The sequence below is a fragment of the Mustela nivalis genome (genome assembly GCF_964662115.1).
Source record: "Mustela nivalis genome assembly, chromosome: 10".
Taxonomy (NCBI): domain Eukaryota; kingdom Metazoa; phylum Chordata; class Mammalia; order Carnivora; family Mustelidae; genus Mustela; species Mustela nivalis.
In genome coordinates this window covers 68698120-68719276 of record NC_139029.1, presented here as the reverse complement: position 1 = coordinate 68719276, position 21157 = coordinate 68698120, and the positions used below count along the sequence as shown (strand labels likewise).

Sequence of the window (21157 nt, the reverse complement as noted above, 5' to 3'; positions counted from 1 at the left end):
GTGTCCCATTGGTTTTAACGCAATCAGGTAAATATATTGACCGCTCACCCTTCAGGTCAAATACAAAATATTAGAAAACATCTGTTTTGCCCAAACTATTCTTTTTTACTCTTGAAACTGAATTTGAAGTTGAAGGCCAAGAGAAAATGGCTCATTACGATCATGACTATAAAAAGGTGAGATCATTCTCTTTGTGGAGGAGGGAAGGCATTAGATAGGAATAGGAAAAGAATTTCTTTAATTGACTCAATAATTAAAGATGCTGTCATAAAAAGTAGCAATTTACCCTATGCCTGGAAGTCATTATGGCTCTGGTCTCTCCCTCTGGTTATGGGTCCAGATAGTCACTTAGAGACCCAGACCAAACTGGAATCTTGCAAATATTCTATGATTGAGTTGGAGTTTTTCAGGACTCAGGGTTCATGGGAAAGTGAGGGGTTGGGGCTCTATAACTTTAAAGACAGAGTTTGGTGAGGGATGGCTGGACCACCTGCCCACATTTTCCTGTGCTTGCAGAAGGGGCAGAATTTCGGGCCTCACTGCAGATCTGCTAACTCAGAATTCTTCGGCTTGGGTGTAGGAATCTGCATTTTTTTTTTTTTTTTTACAAGGTTTGAGGAGATGCTAGTACGCCTTAAACTTTGAGGTTTGCTACCCTGAGCCAGGGCTATGCCGTATCTGACAGATTTGCAATCTATCAAATTGGTAAATAAAAAAATTTTTTTTTCTGAATCATTTCTCCGTGGGTATCATTTTGTTCTATATATGTTTTTATTGCATTCAGAAAAAAAGTATTTCAACAACCTCAAACTTTTAATCAATTTTTAAAAATGTTCATAGCATGAAGCTTATTTTTCTAAGTTAAAATAAAATAAAATTAATTTTATCTTGTGATAGCTCTTGGTAATATAATGGTAATAGCTGAGTACCCCAGGCTTAAGCTTCATTGATGCATTTAGGGAGTGTAAACAACTTGTTTTCAGTTATGTAGGTTAATGAACATTTGTTGAACAGTATATAAGACAATTCCTATTTTATCCTCATCCCATACTTAGCATGGATCCTGGCCAAAGTAAATGATCCACAAGTGTTAGCTAAGATCATTTTTATTACAATCTGAGCCCTTCCTGTGTTTGGGCTGGGGCACATCTGTATTAGGATGCTATTTGCTAAATCCATTTTTGTTTCAAGCTCTGGAAAAACGCTATTAGGCCACTTTCTTTCAGAGACAACCTTCAGTTAAGCTTTCTTATCTCCAGTTGTTGCTGACCTGAGCATGCTGATGGTGTAGTCGGTGACCTTTCTTACGCAAGAAGTTGTTATCAAACCCTACACTGGACATTGAGGGGCTTCAGGGATTTCAACACTATCCTAAAGACTAGATTCTAGTGAGTCCTGGATTTTGCTAAAAACAGCAAATTAATGTGAAAAGAAACTGAATTTGGCAGATGGAGAAAATGCAAACTGGATAGAATGGTTTTCACATTACCCACTTTTGAAGACCAAGTAGTAGAAGATGACAAAAATACCACAGATCCTTCACTGTACAATTACTTCTCAAAACAGTAGAGAATCCCTTCTTTTTAACTGCGAACGAGGTAGATTTCTTCACTTGGTCATGGGCTTCATAGTTCATAGTTGAAAGTTTGCATTCATTCATCCAGTAATTCTGGAAAATCTCAGTCCTGCCTGATCTCCTTGAAATTGTGCCTTTTCCACATTCTCTCTGTCATATCATCCTAGTGCGTTTTATGTCTCTTCCATGTACTCTGTCTCCTATGTGTCTGTATTAATCCTAATTCTTTATTTGGATCTATCTTCCAGTTCTCAAATTCAAATTAGGCAATATTATTCTGTGACTTAATTTATCTCTTCCAAATAACTAATTTTATTTCTTCTGTGTTTAATCTGTTTCTTAATGCATTTAGTATTGCATTTCTAGAAGTTCAATATTTTTTTCCCCTTCAGATTTGCTTGGTCTTTTTTATGGTCTCTTGTTTTTTGCTCAAGAGAAGAGACACTGTATCAAGAAGGAGATATATTCAGTTCTTTTATTTCTGTAAAACTATTAAACATGTTACTTTATATTTTATGTTTGATAATTCCAATATCCAATGTCTCTTTAGGTCATAGTTTGCTGTATGTTGTTTATGTAATTCTCTCTCATGATACCTCACTACCCTGTCTGCTTCTTTATTTTTGGCTGTGAGTCCATCTTCTTTGAATTCTTATCTGCGAAAATTTCTTGAGGTTGAGATAAAGTTGGGTTTCTTCAAACCCTGGTCTATAGGGCCTTCACTGAAATTTGGTCATCCTTTGAGGATTTCTGGAAGTCAGACTGCTGGCTTTACTTTTTCATTTTCAATAGCTTTTTGAGGTGATTTACATGTTAGAAAATTTATCTGTTTAAGTTTAATGTTCAAACTTTTATAGGACTGTTGATGTGCTGAGTAAAATCTAAAATATGACAGAGTGAAGGAAAAAGTTGATATCCTTATTGTGGGAGGAAGGGGGAGGGACTGGAATTATTTTGATGAAAACTGATGAGAAAAGCAACATGATATAAGTACTCGTAAAACAGAGAATTGTTCATGAAAAATGTTAAAGGAAAATTTAAATAGAATTAATGGAAGAAGACTGGACAGTTTTATTTTGTTAATTACTATCTATCATTCATAGCTTTGTGGATGCCAATCTCTTCTGGAAGCTATCCTTGATCTCCCTCAATCTGGTTTAGGTATCCCAGAGTTCACTGTATTTTTTTCAACGCGAGTCATTATCACAATGTGTTCTAATTACTTGGTTATGTTTCTGAGTCTTTCTCTCAAGAGCAGGGATCAGCAAACTGTTGTTGACCAAATATGACCCACTGCCTGTTTGTGTAAATAAAGTTTTATTGGAACACAACAACATCCATTCACTTATGCATTATGTATAACTATTTATGCTGTAATGACAGAGTTGAGTAGTTGCAACAGAGACTAGATGGTCTGCAAAGCCTAAAATACGAACTTCTTGATTTTTTACTGAAAGGGCTTGTTCTAGTGTAGAGGGTATAAACTTCTGGTGTATAATCTATCAGGGCAGAACAATGTTTCCTGGTTTGTTATTGTATTTCTTGTACTTACCATGGTGTTTATTATCTAGAAGGAACTAAATAAATACAGATGAAGGCATGGATTGAATGAAAACAGTTTCAGATGTTTCTATTCTGAGGTTATGTGGAATTTATAATGAATTAAATCTAGACAGATAAATAAAAAGGAGTATGCAGGCAAAATCCAATTTTAAAGAACTTGTAATGTTATCTCAAAAAGGCAAATGGGTATAGTGAAAACAATCAGGCAGATCTGGGTTCCCTGCCTGACCCTGCCTCTCCAAAGTCTTCTGGTTTAGGTCCCCCCACACGAAGATTTAATTTGTAAGTGATCACCGTACCCAACGTGGGGCTCGAACTCACAAACCCTAGATCAAGAGTCACATATTCCACTGACGGAGCCAGCCAGGTGCCCCTGCAACAGCCATGTGGTTTTGACCAAACCATTTAACCTCAACACTGCCACCTTCCTTTTCTCAAGGTGAGGCTCATGATCTGTGCTTTCACAGAGTGCTCTCAGGGTTCAGGGAGAGGCTGGGTACGTAGCCTCTGGCGCATGACTAATGCTTATTAGATGCTGGTTCCTACCCACCTTGTTTCCTGTTTCTTCTGTGCCACAGTTATGCCTTCGTCTTTGCTGATGGGCTAAAAACAGTCCTTTGATGATATAGGTTTAATGACCACAAATAAACCAACATCACTCCTGTTTGCGGTCGCCCTTGCCTAGATGAAAGTCAGTCTTTGACTCCTATGTAATACCTGTTACTGAAGACACGAAGCTGAATTTTCATCCTGTCTCCAAGGGCCATCAGCTTTTCATTGTTCCCTTACTTCACAACTTAAACATCCTAACCGTACACACAGAATCAATCAGAGTGAAGAATTCCCCTGCAATTTAAAACCATGACTTAAGTTCTAGAGAAAGCGATGGGCTGGACCAGGGTATTTCTCGGCATCAGTGAGTTCCGTCTGGTGCAGTGTAAGCAGAATAAAGCTCTTCAGTCTCAGCAGGGCTCTTTCCACAGTGCCCGTCTACCTGGTAGCCCCGGGACTTTGGACAGCTCACTTACAGGCCATTTCTTTTAAAACAGGGATTCTTCGTCTTAAATGGCAGGGAGTTTGGGAGGAATAGATAAGATAATGTAGAGTCCAATGAATGGAATTTTAAAAATGGCATAGCAACTTAAGTTTCTGCAGTAGCATGGACTTTTCCCTCCCTCTGTAACCTTTCTCTCCCTAAAGAATGGGTTGGCCATCCAGAGTCTCATCCCTAAAGACTCTGCCTGTAGTGGGAAAGAGCATGTCATTGGTGGGGGGAGGGGCACTCCCCTGCCTTCTGTCACCTAATAATTGTGTGACCTTGGCAGGATACCTAACCCTGCATTGCCCTTGGTCAAATGTGGATTAAAAATATCAACATCGCAGGGTCCTCATAAAGGATTGGAGGGAATAATACATGCTGAGTTCCTGACCCAGATGAAACCCTCGCTAAATGGTTGCTACTATTATTTTTATTCTCAAGACTTACACATTTGGAAAGAGGTATCTTTCAGTGTATATGTTTCAGTAAAATTTTCTCCCCACCGTGTTCCTGGAGGTCTCCATCAATTCTTTGTGGAGGCGGTTCCTGCCCCCAATCTAGAAGCTCCCGAGGGCCTTCTTCCAGTTCCCACCCTTAAGGCTACTGGCGCCTTGGAGAGGCTGGCAAGAACATTAGCATTTCCCCTGACATTTAGTGACTGAGTTTTCTCTTCCTTTGTAATAGGCAGAAGTGTGAAAATCACTGGGCACCTGTACATAGAGTCTTCATTAGCTAACAGGTCACCTTCCTTCTACCGTGATTATGCATATGACTTGTTAGACTGTTTCTGAAGCATCTGCCTGACAAATCCCTTTAGAGTCACGCTTTGAACATAACTCAGGGCATATCCCTCCTTGAGAGCAAAAATAATCCACTCTACAGCCTAGAGCAACATGACATTTTCTACTAGATATCAATATTTTCCCATCTGACATTTAGTAGATCCTAGGCAGCCAAAAAAATACCAGCTGCTTCTAAGGTTATGATTCACCATTATTGTTCTTATCCTTATGTATTGTTAAGATCTGCCAAAGTGATATTAAGATTGTTCAGATGAGTACTCCTTTTTCTCATATTAGTTCAGCATCTTTTTCTGAAAACTTTTTGTTCATGAATACCCAAGGAAATAGTCAGGCAAAGGAAAAACCTGGGCACAGAACTGGAAGAACTTTTCCAGAACATTCCAAATGCAGAAAGAGAGGCCTGTCTCCAAGAACAGTTCTTCCAGCATGGCAAACTGCATCTGAGTTGATTTTTATACCTGCGTTCAGTCCTAAATAGTTAAATAAAGTGTTTCTCTCTGTCATGGAGAGAAGAGATGAGGCCTGCAGAAGCTCTTCTAAGACTGAAGAGAAAATGTGAGTCATCTTTAAATTTACAAAAGTTTTTTTTTTTAATCTTTCTTAATATTTTCCACCTCAAATCTATCTACTGGGCCTTCCAGGGGTTAACAGACTCCAGGCTAGAAACCGCTAGACAGCCTACATCATTTTCAGTGTGGCCTGCAAATAAGACAATGCTTACTACTTTATTACAGAAGTGAAAAATAAGACTAATTTACAATATCAGAGAGTTCTCTCCAATATTACTTGCATGTAAGTCATGATTTCTATCCCCTTATCTTTCAAGACATGTCTAAGAAAAGGGGATTGTCTAGTGTAGAGCCAGGTAAAAATTTATTCGGTCTGATGTTTCATCCAGAGTATCTCTCTAGGAAATTGAGTTACCTCTTGTAACTTTGTTTCCCAAGGGCACACAAGCTTGAGGACAGACATCCAAAGTATGAAGGCAGAAGTAGGCTTTGTCATAGGAGCAGTCTTTCTGGATTGGTGTGCAATCTGGGTATTTATCTCTAACAGTAATTGGAACCCTTTGACATTAAACTTGACATGTAGTTATTATTTATCAGTGATAATTATGACTAACATTTATTGAACACTTACTATTTGCCAGGCCCTTTTCTGAGTGCCTTGTGTTTTTTCCCACATACTCCTCACAGCAATCCTGGGAGGTGCTACTACTATTATTCCATTTTATAGATGGAGAAATTCGCCTCCACCTGCAGAGATGATAGGTGGAAAAACAAAGGTACACCCCTGCGCTGCCTGATTCCAGAGCACAGAGCCCATCCTCTCAGCCACCTGCCCACCCTCCACACGAGAACAATCTTCATATCTTACTGTACAGTTATCTTGGACAGGGATCTCTGCACCATACTGTGTTTTCTACATGGTAGGGTTCTGGCACCTACTTCTGATTTCTCTGACTATAGACTGGTGTAAGTCTTACTGAGAAGAACAGCCTCATTTCTGGTCTGGACCCATTATTTGTTCTGTCAGGTCCTGCTGAGAGACTCTGAGGCATCCCACACTGCTGTTGTTCATTCTGCACCGTCCTCAGACGGTTATGTTCTTTTTCTTCTGACTTATTACCCAATCATGTGATTACTCAAGCTTTGCTCTGGTGCCAAGCCCTGGTCGGGAGCTCGCTGAGGAAGGCTGACCTCTCCAGCCCGCACCATGTGGGAGCTCCATGATGGCCGCGCTGTGTGGAGTGCTCGGTCTTGTCAGCAATGTGAGCTCTCGGTGCTGCGTCCAAGACTCTCTCTACACCCAGTTCTGCCCTTCCCCGGCCTTTGTTCTCCAGTCAGCTGTGCCTGTAATCTCCATGTTGTGGTGATCCGAGAGCAGATGGCGCCTTCCCCACTTTCCCAGGAAGAGGAACTTCCTGCCCCAGGTTTGGGCTGAGGAGGCAATTCTGTATTGAAATCTGTGGGGTATCATCATTAACTATTCCATGTCACCACACAAATAGTGGAGGTGACGGTGCACAATTCATTCAGTCATGCCGCATTTGTTAAGCACCTATTTATGTTCTAGGCACTGTGCTGAGCACTGGAGTTGCCATGACAACTGAGAAAGACTGGCTCCTACTTTCATAGTTTCCCATTTTTTAACAAACCAGACACATGATGAGGCAATTGCCATATAATTTGATAAAGACTGTGATAAGGCAGTAACTCTTTCCAGAGCATATAGAAGAGACACCTACTCCAGACCTGAAGGACTGGGCAGATAACTGGGGGACGTGGCTTCTGAGACCTGACGGGTGACTAGAAGACGTTCGTCAGGTGAAGGGGTTGGTAATTGGATGGAAGGAAGGGAAATGTATCTAAGGAAGAAGGCATAGCAAATTCAAAGGCCTGCAAGCAGGGAGACTGTGCAGAGGCTGGGCAAGCACAATGAGCTCAGGAAAGCTGAAGCAGAGTTTGAAATAGGCTGTGACAAGACATGAAGTTGGAGAGGTGAGCAGGGTTGGGAACCCGAAGGGTGGCTATCATTGACTCTGTGTATCATGTAGGAACCACTTGCTTTTCGCAGACTGAGCTACTGTAGCTTGGGTATCGAGTGGCAGGGCGTAGGACTGAGGGGTCACATTTGTTGAGTCCTGCTGTGTCCTGGGGCTGATGGACAATCTTTGAGACCTTTGGTTCTGACCCTTCGTCCTTGCCATCCAGGACCCCTGATCCAGCCAACTGCCTCCCTGCCCAGGTGGAATCTCTTTGTGGCTCAAAAGACACGTCAGAGTCTTCCTCCAACTGCTACCAGCAGTGCTCTCTACTCTAAAACCTAGTGCCTTTACTCAAAATCCCTCCTGCCATCTCCACCACTGCTGTACCCACAGCCAGGCCCGATATGGCCGCTGTTGTTGGGGGTAGACCCCACGGCTCCCCAGGCACTAGGAACTGAGCTGGGACTTTCACACTCCCTAGCAACTTCTACCAGTAGGGGAGTTATCTCCGTTTGTGCGGCCGGGGAAACTGAGGGCTCAGGGCCAACAAATTATTTGTTGCAAGCCACAAAGCTATAAATAGCAAGACAGAATTTGGAGGTGGTCTGACTCCAAAGTCCTTGCAGCCACAAGCCGTGACTCCTTCCCTGTTCCTATTATCATTCTCCTTCAGATCCTTTAAGTCTGCTCTTTGAGTTGTCTTATTGATCCTGTTCTTGAAGATGAGTCCCTTGAAAATTGGGTCAGAGGCTTCTGAGGGACCTCTCCAAGAGTCGCCCCTTCAATCAGCAGCATGTCCTAGCAGGCTCCATCCCCAAGATTCAGGACCGCCTCTCATCCCTCTCACTTTGATTAAGAACTTAACAATCATTTCTGATGCCGGTTGGTACTTTACAATTCCTCCCAGGGGATCGGGTGATGCTTTATGTAAACAGAATCTGGGGCAGCCCTCAGCATATTGCCTATGTGCCATTAGCCGGTGAGGCTCCTTCTTTCTGACACCCCCACCCAGTACATGTTGTTTCTGATTTACTTTTATTTTTGTCACTTTCTTTCACTACCATTTTAATGTTCAATTTTGACACTAAATAAAATAGGTTTTTCTGCCCCTGTGCTCCCTCCTGCCTCTTCTCTCAAACACCAGTAAAGTCCAGCGACAAATCTTCTGAATCCTAGCTGTGGAGACGGATGTATTTGCTAGTGAGAGCTCCGGCTCCAGATAAGGCTACTAATGAATCAATCACCGGGCTTTTATTAAGTGTCTCTTCGCTAAAAGCATAGCTGTTCCCGCAGCCAGATGGCCCTGGCTCTGCCCTCCTGGAGGTAATCTGGACCCTGTCACTAATTACTCTTCTTCCCGGCAGCAAGTAGAAGAAGCAATTTTCAAATTGTTTTTATTGATCACAGGGCATTTTCTCCAGAATATGACTCAGTATAAAAAAGAGGATATAATTATCTTCAGTTAATGTAGTCAAAAAATTTTTATGAAAGAATGGCAGTCTACATAGTGGTTTGGAGGACAAAGTCTGGAGTCAACGGATCTGGGCAGGAATCCTTGGCTCTATCCTTCATTAGCTATGTGGAGTAGAGCAAGTCCCTTAAACTCATTGAACCTCAGTTTCTCCGTCTGTAACATGGGAATAATATGAGTTTATAGAGCTGTTATAAGGATTAAGTTAACAGGAATTTATTTAAATGTTTATTTAAACAAAGTAAAGATTTCAGTCCAGGAGATAATGCTATTGTTATCATTAGTTATTATTATCAAGAAAGCCATCCACCTGTCTGTCTTCAGGCTAGCCAGATATATTTTCATCTGTTTCTCTCAATTCTCTTTCCCCTGTTAAATTTCCCATTTTTCTTCAAAGGTCAGGTGTAGTCTTACTTTCATGAATACTCTTAACTCTCACCTTTTGTAATTATGTGATTAAATCCAGGCTCGAAGAGCTCAGAGATGACTTTTTGCTTTCATTCAGGTTTCTTCAATAAGAGGACTGTGTTTTTGTTGCAGAATGACGAGGTGGAGTTTGTCCGAACTGGCTATGGGAAGGATATGGTAAGAGTTCTCCGTATTCAGCGGGATGGAAAATACCACAGCATCAAAGAAGTGGCAACTTCAGTGCAACTTACTCTGAGCTCCAAAAAGGATTACGTGCATGGAGATAATTCAGACATCATCCCCACAGACACTATCAAGAACACAGTTCATGTTTTGGCAAAGTTTAAAGGGGTAGGTGTCATTCTTCGTAGATGCTGCCTATCTTTTTTTTTTTTTTTTTAGATGCTGCCTATCTTGATGTGGAATTCACCGTACTATAATTTGAGGGTATCGCTTGCCTAACTGCAGTTTCCCCTTATTTTTAACCCTATTTTTACATTTAAGCCACTAATTTTTTTCTTTCTTTTTTTTTTTAAGATTATATTTATTTATTAGACACACAGAGAGAGATCACAAGTAGGCAGAGAGGCAGGCAGAGAGAGAGGGGGGGAAGCAGACCCCTGCTGATGCAGGGCTCGATCCCAGGACCCTGAGATCATGACCTGAGCCGAAGGCAGATGCTTAACCCACTGAGCCACCCAGGCACCCCTCTTTTTTTTTTTTTTTAATTTCTATTCTAAAATTCTCAGCCTTACAGAAAACCTTTTCCCGCCCCACCCCTCTTAATCTCATGTCTTCTCTGTTTTGGTTCTCAACTTACTACATCTTTTAGGAAAAGAATCTTATCTGACAAATTTACATGTTCTCTCTTAATTAGGATCATTGGCAAATCAAGGCCCAGGGAGGATTTTGGAACAGAATTTTACACATTTTTGTCATACTTTTCTTTGAATCCTCTTGCTTATTTTTTTTTTTTTTTCTTTTAGAATGGTATACATTTATAGCAGAAAGTACCATTTATCTTTCTGGTGTTACTATAGGAGAAAACCTTGAGTATATGATGTATTTTGCCCAACTTTTAATGCCTTCCTCATTTTCTCAACTCCATGACCACTTGGTATCTGTATATCACGGTAAGCGTACTCTTCAAAAGGGTCTTGGAGCAGGTGGAATCTGCCATTTTGGCACTTCACCTTCCACTTTCTTTAAGTGTGAGTGAAGCTGTGTTGGACTACCAGCAGATTTCTGGGGAACTCAAGATAATTTTTCTATTTGCTAAGCAGTCTAAAAGACAAGAAATGTAGACTGGAAAGCTTCTTTTTCTCATACTTTCACATGAAATCCACACTCAGCATGCATGAAATGATTTAATTGAAATATGATTTCCGCAAGGCCTTCCTCCCTGCTGAATCTTTCTCTTGCTACTCAAAGTGGCCCAGCAAGCGTAAACATGGCTATGGACAAAGGCATTGCTCTTCTGAAAAAATAAATTGAAAATAGGCTTTCATCCTGGGCTATAGAGGAGGGTCAGGTAACACAGATTCTTGTATTTCCTGTACTGGGTAAGAGATGCAGAAAAGTGAAGGAATGGACCTGGATATTAAAAACAATTAGAATGTATTCATTATAGGTAGAATGACCATATAATTTCTTATCCAAACCAAGACACTTTTTTCTTTTGATTTTTTTCAATTGAGGCATAATTGGCATACTTTTTATTAGTTTCAAGTGTACCGCATAATCATTTGATATTTGTATAGATAATGAAATAAATGTTTATTTTTTTGAGATGAAAACTTTTAAGATTTATTCTCTTAGCTACTTTCAACCAGGCAATACAGTATTATTACCTGTATTTGCTGTGTGATACATCACATCCCCATGACTTATTTATAACTGGAAGACTGTACCTTTTGACTTTCTTTGCCCATTTTGCTCTTCCCCACTGCCCTGGCAAATATGAATCTGTTATCTATATCTATGAGCTTGATTTGTTTCTGTTTGCTTTTGTTTTGTTTTGTTAAGATTTCACATATAAATGAGAACATATGGTATTTGCTTGTTTCCTGACTTATTTCACTTAGCATAATGCCTTCAGTTTTATCTATGATGTATGTTATCACAAATGTAAAGATTTCATTCTTTAATAGCTGAATAATATTCCATTATATATATATAAAATATATATACACCATATATAAATAGATACCATATAAATATGGTATAGATAATAAATATAAATAAATATATGTGTGTGTGTGTGTGTGTGTGTGTGTGTGTGTGTATACACACACACATTTACATATACCACATTTTTTTATCCATTTATCCATTGATGGATGTGTAAATTGTTTCTATATTTTGGCTATTGTAAATAATGCTGCAATGAACATATATCTTTTTGAGTTAGTATTTTTGTTTTCTAAACTAGGACACTTCTGAGAGTGAAATAAGATGTTAAATAATTATTCTGGGACAAGAGGCATAAAACAGAACTATCCTGGGGAAACCTAAACAAATAGTCCACCTTAGGCAGAGCCATAAATCATCCGTACACTGTGCTAAGACCATAATACATTGTCTAGAGACTATCCTGAAGAATTTGTGTGAAAATAGGCTTCTGCTTTATAGGGCAGAGAGCTAGGAATGGTCCATAGGAGCCTTGTTTGCAAAGCAAGGAAGCAGAAGTGGCCCTACATTAATGTTTTTCCTTGGGAAACTTGGAAGCCCATTGGCCAATGTCATAGAGACACGAGAGTGTTTTGGAGTATACTGTGGTACTGTAGTTGGCGTGAGTGATGACTGAACTCACTCTAAGGAGAATCTAAATATTAAGTTTCATTTTGCTCATCCATTGATTGACACATTTCTTTCTGCAAAGCATGTTTCTTTTAAAAACAGGATAGTCTCACCAGCTAATGGTGATCTATTAAATACACTTAGGAGACTTTGTGAAAGGTCTCTCCAGATTCTTTCAAAATCTCTATTCCTCTGATTCTAAAAAACATTTGAACAGGAAAGAGAACTCCATGGGTATTTAAAAATTATTCTTAAATGGGGCGGTGTTTCTGATCACTAGCATTTTGTTTCCTTTTACAGATCAAAAGCATAGAAACTTTTGCAATGAACATCTGTGAGCATTTCCTTTCTTCTTTTAACCATGTCATCCGAGCTCAAGTCTATGTGGAAGAGGTCCCTTGGAAGCGTTTTGAAAAGGTTACCTCAGTTGTTTGTGCTCTCAGCTTAATTAAAGAAATTGGCTTTATGATATATGCTGAAATTTTACCAGAAACATTTTTTTTTCTAATTTTCAGAATGGAGTTAAGCATGTCCATGCATTTATTCACACTCCCACTGGAACGCACTTCTGTGAGATTGAACAGATGAGGGGTGGTGAGAAAATATTTTTGATGTTTTGATTCTGCAGTAACAATTTCAGTATTTTTTTCTTCTAAACAATTCTGTTTATTAGCATTGAGGAAAACTGTAGAGAATTTTGAAGGCATTTAAATCTGAGATGGGAATGAACATTGTGACTCTGGAGTACATTGAAAAACTATCTACTTTTTATCTTAATATAAAAATGAAATAATACATTTTGCAACAAACCTAGGAATTGAATAAGGTAGATCATTTTTATCATCTGATTCTGAGATGAAGGGGGGAAAAAGGTCCTGACTGACAAAACCCCAAATCTATGAATTTTCTGACTAGTAGTTTTTGTACCATATCATGCTATAATTATAATAACCTTAATAGGAAATAACTAGTAGATTATAATTGAGTTTCCCTGGTATTTTATTTTCATACTAATAAAACCACTGATGTTATTATAACTACTATTAGAATGAAAATCATTTAAATAGGAATGATAATTATATAATTCTTTCTATTTACTAAGAAATTTAAAACTTAACTGTAGAACGTAATGACAGTAAGGATTTTTTTGGTACTGATGATTGAACTTAGCAAATATCAAAATTCCCAAATCTTGTCTTCTTGGTTGAGATAGAGTAGAGTTCAATAATTGGTTATGAGTTAGATTAGAGGACCTCTAAGAACCATGGAGCCAGACGTGGTAGATAGGTCTCTACCCCAATAAAAAATGAATTTTCATGATCATCATAAATTGACAGTGTGGACTCTGAACTTCTTCCCTTCTCTCCTTTTCCTCTTTTCTCCTTTCCTTCTCTTCCTTCCCTTTTCTGTACCTCCTTCTCTTTTTCCTCTAAGTCTCTTCAGTAAGAATTGGAGGTAGTACTCATAAATGTCAGAAATATTATAAAGTTAATAAAATATAAATCCCTTCTGAATTTTTTTTTAAGATTTTATTTATTTATTTGTTAGAGAGAGAGAGAGAGTGGGAGAACACAAGCAGGCAGAGAGGCAGGCAGAGGCAGAGAGAGAAGCAGGCTCCCCACTAAGCAAGGAGCCCGATGTGGGACTCGATCCCAGGACCCTGGGATCATGACCTGAGCCGAAGGCAGTGACTTGACCAACTGAGCCACCCAGGCATCCCAAAATCCCTTCTGAATTCTATTGGATAATGCCTTCCCTTAGAAAGTTCTAGTGTATTATCTGTTGTTTTATAATTTCCGCTATCTGTATTAAACTCCAGGCACAGCCAGGGCCTTCTTGGTGTTTAGTTAACAATTATGTAATTATTGTCCTATAAAGGAGACTGTATAACTAGTTGTTAAATTAAGTTGAAATGATAATGATTTTTTAATACCCCAGATGCATAGCCATGTGATATACTGACTTGCTGATTGAGTTATTAGTTGAAATGTAACCTACCTTCCTTCTTCCTTCCTTCTTTCCTTTCATATGTGACTTTGGGAGAGAAAGAGAAAGAAATGTTTCCTGGTTCTCCAAGCCAGTGTTTTCCTACCTAAACCACATTGACTAGCCTCATAAAATTATAAACTCTAAACTGGCATTGTCCAACAGAAATATGATGCAAGCCACACATGTAATTTTAAAATTTTCTAGTATTCACATTAGGAAAGCAAAAAGAAATTAATTTCAATAATACATTTTATTTAATCCAGTATATGCACAATGTCCCTTAAGTACGTAAAAATATCAACTACTAACGAATTATTTCACATTCTTTTTAAAAAGTTAAGTCTTTGAAATCCTGTGTGTATTTTTATATTTACAGGACATCTCAGCTCACACTTCCCATATTCCAAATGTTTAAGAGCCACATGTGGCTAGGAGCTACCATATTGATTAGCACAACTCTCCACCAAATCATGAGATTTTGCAATATTTAGTATATTCCTCTTTTGACATTCAAGCATGTAAAATAATAGTAGGAGCTAGAATTAGATTTGGGGAGAGCTAATTAAAAAATGAGAATATGAATGAAATATGCTTATGTCATTCATTGAAATACTATTAATTCAACATTTGGATTTTGAGGACTTTTTATGTATACCAAGGCTGTAAATTCAGAGGTGAATAAGACATTCCTTGGCCCCGGTGAGTCTGCAGTAGATGAATAGTAGGAGATAGACTTGTAAAAAGATTTATTGCATTATTAGGGGTTGAAAACCACAATGAAGGAATCAAAGTTATGCAAGGGAGGCAAAGAGGTGCAAAAACCTGACTCTTCCCAGGGTAGTCTGGAAAGCTTGACAGGATAGGAGAAAATAGTCCAATTGACTTTTGAAAAAGGATTCAGGACATGACGGGCATAGAAGGGGAAAGAAATGTGGAAGAAACAGGATGTACATGGGCAGGACCTACGGAAGAGTGGAGGAGGGAAACTAAAATATTTTGGACGTCGGCCTTATGCTGAGCACCATCCTGGACAAGTGAATTTAGTTTTAGTTTTAAAGGGCAAAGCATTTGAGGAATAGTAGGAAGTTTAAAGGGCCTAGTTCTTAGAATGTAAGGAGCTGAGATGAAAATGAAGAGATTGGTTTGGGTTGGATTCGGAAGCCTCTCGTGTACCAAGTTAGAAAGATTGGTCTAACTTGGAGTTAGTTTTGCCTGGTGATAGAACCATATATGTTAGCCCCAGACTACAATATATTTGAAATCGAGGTCCACCGCTTAATAGCTTTGTGACTCTGAGAAAGTTACTTATACCACCTCAGTGGTTTTCATTTGTGAGATGATGATAACAGTGTTCACCTCAATGGCCCAGGGAATTAAAGGAGATACATATTAATAAAGCATTTTAGCATAGTACCTGGCACATAGGAAGCACTCTTTAAATGGAAGCTACTATTATTATTATTTAGGATGGCAATAGATACACAAGAAATGTTAGTGTGTGTGTGTGTGTGTGTGTGTGTGTCCTATTCAGTAATTCTGACCAAGGTTACTGTGCATTGGCTGGAGAAACAGGCCGTAGTGAGAAATTTGGGACCTTGCTGCAGAGATGGAGAAATGATGGACTCGGATGGCGCGCAGTAGGAAGTAGAGATGGAGAGGGCATTATGTGAGGCATTTCTGAAGAGTGCCGAATGGGTGTGAGGGGTTGGGTCGGGGTGGAAGGTATTGAGGAGGAGGAGTTAAAGTTGCCCTAAAGTCGAGGGCTTGGGGGAACTGACTGAGGAGAACACATATGATTAAGACGTCTTCAGGGGGAAGCTTGTGATTTGGGGAACAAGGGATGGAGATAGATTTGGAGACCATCAACAGACTGATGGTGGGTGAAGCTGTGGGCAAGAAGGAGCCATTTCAGGAAAACACGTGAAATGAGAGGAGGAAAGTGAGAGGACAAGGGGAAATTCCCCAGTTTATGGGATGGGCAGTCTGAAAAGTCAGACAGCAGGAAGGTCAGAGAGAGAGAGAAGGAAGATTGGAGAGAGTGGTGTCATGGAAGCAGAAGAAAAATACATTTCAAGAAATCAGAGACTGTATTAGGATTACAGGAACAGAACACACATGTTCACATATAGTAGCTCCATACAAGAAGCTTGCTGCTTTCTGTAAAAGTCCTGTTCAGTGCACGTGTGTGTGTGCGTGGGGGGGGGGGTGATGCTCTGCTCCGGGAAGTTATTCAGGAACCCAGGTTGATGCAACCTTACTTTTTCTATCCTTACTTTTTGGGGTCACGTTGAGAGTAGATCCCCTTATCAGACAACCAGGTGAAGAAAAGAGCTTGGAGGAGCAAAAGGAGGCAAAACCCCTCAAGCATAACACCGTGCCTGAGACTAGCACAGGGCACTTCTGCTGGAGAGAACCCAATCACACAGCCACACCCACCTGCACTGGTGGCTGGGAAATGTGGTCTCGCCAGGTACCCAGGAGGAAGAGGAAATGGATTTAGGAAACAGCAAGCAATGGTTGCCATGGGAAAGTTCAGACGTTTGGATTGAAAGAAGGCTGAAGGATAATTGTGCAGTTTCACAAATGGGTCACTGGTAACCTCCACAAGAATGTTTTAGCAGGGCCTGGAGGTGTTAGTGGAATGGCCAAGGATAGGGCTCTGCTGATCATAAGAAAAAAAAAAAAAAAGCTGTTCTTCGCACCCTTGTTCTTTCCAGGAATTACCAGGAGCTATCATCAGCCTGAATTCTAGTTACCTGGTTGCTGCAGAATGGAAAAACTAGTCACCATAATAAGGCCAAAGCTTTTTTTTTCTGCGGAAAGCCACAAAGCTTCACGGTACCGCAGTCACGGTGGTGTTCCCAGAAACCACAGCTTGACTCATATAGAGTGCAGCGTCCCTCTGAATATCATGCAGGGCTGGCAGGGAGCAGGGTAGGGGGAGAGGGATCTGTTGCCTCAAGTGCATGTAGTATGTGTGTGGACACGTATTACGAGCATGGGTATTTTCCAGTGTTGTGTACCTAAAAATGACATTTGTACTCTGTCCCTCTTTGGAGAGTAAGGATCTATGACTTCGGGTAGCAAAGTTTAATTCTTAATTTGCTTGTGATCCAAGAGCTAAAACTGCACATATCATGAGGAAAGTCAATGAACAAAAATTGTCACAAGAAATGCCCTTGATTAGGCCTAACTGAAGAAAATAATCAGTATGTACCCCACCCTGCTCAATGCAATTCACATGCCAAACATGTAAGGAAGACTTTTGGTGAGGGGTTAGCTAGTTGGTGAGAACTGTGCCCCCTCAAACACATGCACTCCATCACATATCCAGTCATGCAACTCCCCACGGGGACTCCTCCTGGCAGGATATGTAACTAATGGACTGTATTCTTTCTTGCCAATTGAACACACATTTATAGAAAGCCTACTGAATCTCGAGCCCCATTTTAGGCCCTCAGAATTGCTGTAAAACTCCCATCACACTCTTTTCCTTTCGGATCCTTGAAAGCTACATCGCTAAGTGTACTTTTACCTGTCACAGAGTCTGTTAGTTCCAAGAGTGAGTCTGGAAGAGAGAGGGAAATTTGTTCACCCAAAGGGATGACCACTGTTATGTTTGTGACTTGCCGAACTCTGAAAGAAGAGCTAGGCTTTGCACGTGGGATGCAAGTTGTTGGTTTAGGCATTCTAAGGAACCCGGATCTTCCGAACTCTTCCTCTCATGTGTTTCCCTGAACGACAAGCATAGCCAAGTCTTGAAGTCGCTGAAATGGTTGAGTCACTAATTTGGACTAAATTGGCCCCCAGACCTCTCCAGCATTTGAATTATAACTCACAATTCTTAAAAAGTCAAATTCCTCCCAATCGGACACTAAGTTAAAAATTCAGCTAGGGGCGCCTGGGTGGCTCGGTGGGTTGAGCCGCTGCCTTCGGCTCGGGTCGTGATCTCGGGGTCCTGGGATCGAGTCCCGCGTCGGGCTCTCTGCTCAGCGGGGAGCCTGCTTCCTCCTCTCTCTCTCTCAGCCTGCCTCTCTGCCTGCTTGTGATCGCTCTCTGTCAAATAAAAAAAAAAAAAAAATTCAGCTAAATCATAGCTAAGTAGAGGAATGGTAGATGGAGAAGACATGTCCACTAAGAGATATTGTCTTCTGGTAGTTAAAAAAAAAAATCTATTGCCATGAAGACCAGTGGGGCCTTGGAGGTGGTCTTAAGGGAGGAGGGTGATAAAATTGAAGTCCTGGAGGGAAGTTATTTCAGAGGCGGGGCAGGCAGAAGAAGTGAGAGGGAGGAAGTGGGAGACCGAGGATGGAGACAGCCCATTGCCAAAAGAGCTATGTATGTCTTTTTTGATGTCAAGACAGAAACACTCTTCAGTTTCTCCAAAAGAGCTTTTGGTACACACAAGTCTTTTAAAATCGCCTTGATTACAGCCTCCTCGTACACAAGCCCTGTTAGCTTCCTTCCACCTAACTGGTACCATCTTTCCCCATACAGAGTTGCACAGAGGTCCCTTGCATTTTCCCTGCATGAGTGAAATGGACTCTCAAAGACAAATGATATTTAATCTTCACTTTTTCTAGCACTTTACAAGTTTGAGGTTTTTCTACTAGAATGATTTAATATAGGTTTAAAATATCCTCCTTTTAGCTATTTGTGTCCTTTTGGGAGGTGTTAAACATGGAAGCAATTATCCTCTTCATGGCAGGATTTTTTTTCTTGGCTCAATAAAGCTTTGTGCTTTTGACACCTGATGCGTAGGTAAGGAATTGGGCTTATTTTCTATTAATTTGCAGTGAGTTTCTTTCCCTTAGAGAGCTAAAGGGTAGGATGTATGCTTCTCTGAGAGATAAACCACAATCTGTTAAGTGTGTAGGAGGACACTAAAAGCTAGCAAAGATTATGTTCTAGCGAAGGAAAATGTGAAAAATCTTTTGCATTACTCTATAACCATGGCAAATAAAAAGAAAAAGAAAAAAAAAAAAGCTGATTAAGTGGTTTCATGACAAGTAACCTAGAAAAGGACAGTCCTTTTGGTTGAATTAATTCTGTTAATCTAAATTGGAATTGTTTTTAGCTTGTGTGAGGCACCATATTTTTAGTTGATGGGTCCATGAATTTGAAAGGCTCAGGTTCGTACCAGTGTTCAGAAAGCTGGGACACTGCCAAAAGAGAAGATAAAATAAGCTCTTTCATGTCATCCAGAGTGTCTAATATGTGCCAAGGAAGAAAAAATTTTCACATTAAAAGAGAATAGGGTTTTTTTTTTGTTGTTGTTGTTCTTCTTCTTCATAGAATGATGAGCACACCAGAGTAGATGGCTCGTGTTCTGCCAAAACTGTGGCAATGGTTAATTGTCTTTGGGAACATAAAACATTTTATTCTATGTGAAACTGAGGCCAGAGCACATTAGAAAACTCAACTTCTTTCTTCATTTTTAGATTCTAGCAAGAAAATAGATTATTTAAAAATTGCCTAGTAGAGCTGACACTCCCCTGAGATCAATAAATCTCATTCTAGGGCTGGAGGTGGTAGAGATGGCATGTCAGAAGTAGTTTTCAGAACCCAATGAGCCTTTGTGAAACATGGGAAACATTCACAGGTAGTTAAAGTTGATAAGAAAAAGTCAATTATCGCAACATCATAATAACTTTTAGAAAGCGTTTTCTATGGGGCAGCTATTCTACTAAGTCCTTTGCAGATACTATCTGAGATATCTATCAATTACAGGAAATAGGTATGATGATCATCTCTATTTCAAGATGAGAAACTCAAGGTAGAGAGAGATTAAATAATTTTATGAGGGGAATAGTGCTTATAAATAGGGAAGGAGAGGCACAGAGAGCACTTAGATTTGAATTCAGGAAATCCTGAGTCCCAAGGCTGTGGCCTCAACCACTATGCAACACTGCATTTGGGAATCCTTTTAGGATTAAGCCCATTGGAGAAGCCAAAGTGCCACCCATTCAGGAAGTTGTCTGGTTTCAGTGCGCTCATGACCACAAGAGAACTGAGGGTCTTATTGGCTTATGTTGGTGATAAAGACCATCTGTATAGGAAGAGATGAAATAGGTAAAATTTGCCTTTGGTTCTCATTAACTTTCTCTTTATCCTTCCTCAAGAATTCCCACTGCTGTTCTAATCTCATTCCTTATTGCAAACCTACATTTCATTTCTGTAGGATTTTTTTTTTTTTCCCAGAAGGGAAAACTGTTGGAAGTAGGTTATATTAGTTTATAAAGGCTTAAGAATTCACTCCTTTATGGGGTCTTTATATTTCAATAGGAAGTTTTTAAGGAATAAAAAGTTTTCCAGACACATAGGGGCCATTTCTAAAGGTGATGTTTCAGTTTCTGATTCAGATAAATGGTGATGGTATCTTTCAGGTTGGGGACTTTGAGGCTCTCAAAGAACACTGTGGAAGGGAAGGTGACAGCTTTTTTGTCTCCCAGAAAAGTCTCTTATTGTAAAGAAATGGGAAGAGAGAAACTCGACGTCGTGGGGATGGGGAAGGATCCAAAAAGGAGGAAATCATGAAGTGTTGAGTTCAAATTCCATCCCTGGCAGTTTCTAGCCATGTGACTAAGGGTAAATGACTGAAAGTTTCCTGTATAAAAGTGTTTAATAGAATTGTTAGGATTAAGTAAGAAAGACTGACAAAGGCAGCAACTAACCTTATGCCGATAGTTCAGATGTTCTCAGCTATTGGTGATGTCCTCCCTGTCCCCTGCCATGCTGTCTCTTATAGTTGGGTGGTGTGACCAGAAAGGGAAATGGTTAAGATTGATGGAGGAGAACCGTCTAGAAAAAAAGAGCCCAAGCTGTGAAATACTTATTCTTTGATGTGCATCAATCTTGTTGCATGCATTCACTCATTCATTCAATAGATACTTATTGCGTCTGCAATCCTCTTGGATTTTAAACTTAGACTCACTTGGATTAGCTCTACGCAGCATTTAGAAATACGAATTTTGCAGAACCATGTCTTCATACATCTAACATCTGTTACATCAGCCAACGT

General features: G+C 39.9%; 1 protein-coding gene across 1 annotated transcript in view; it reads left to right on the top strand.

Moving 5' to 3' along the window:
- The first annotated feature begins 42 nt into the window (after positions 1 to 42).
- The window catches only part of LOC309843039 (uricase), a 30552-nt gene continuing 9437 nt past the window's right edge, over positions 43 to 21157 (top strand). Inside the window, exons 1-4 of the mRNA XM_082688168.1 lie at positions 43 to 176; positions 9481 to 9699; positions 12448 to 12564; positions 12663 to 12741. Coding sequence (XP_082544294.1) covers positions 147 to 176; positions 9481 to 9699; positions 12448 to 12564; positions 12663 to 12741 — 445 coding nt within the window. The 5' untranslated portion in view covers positions 43 to 146. The remainder of the gene's footprint in view (positions 177 to 9480; positions 9700 to 12447; positions 12565 to 12662; positions 12742 to 21157) is intronic.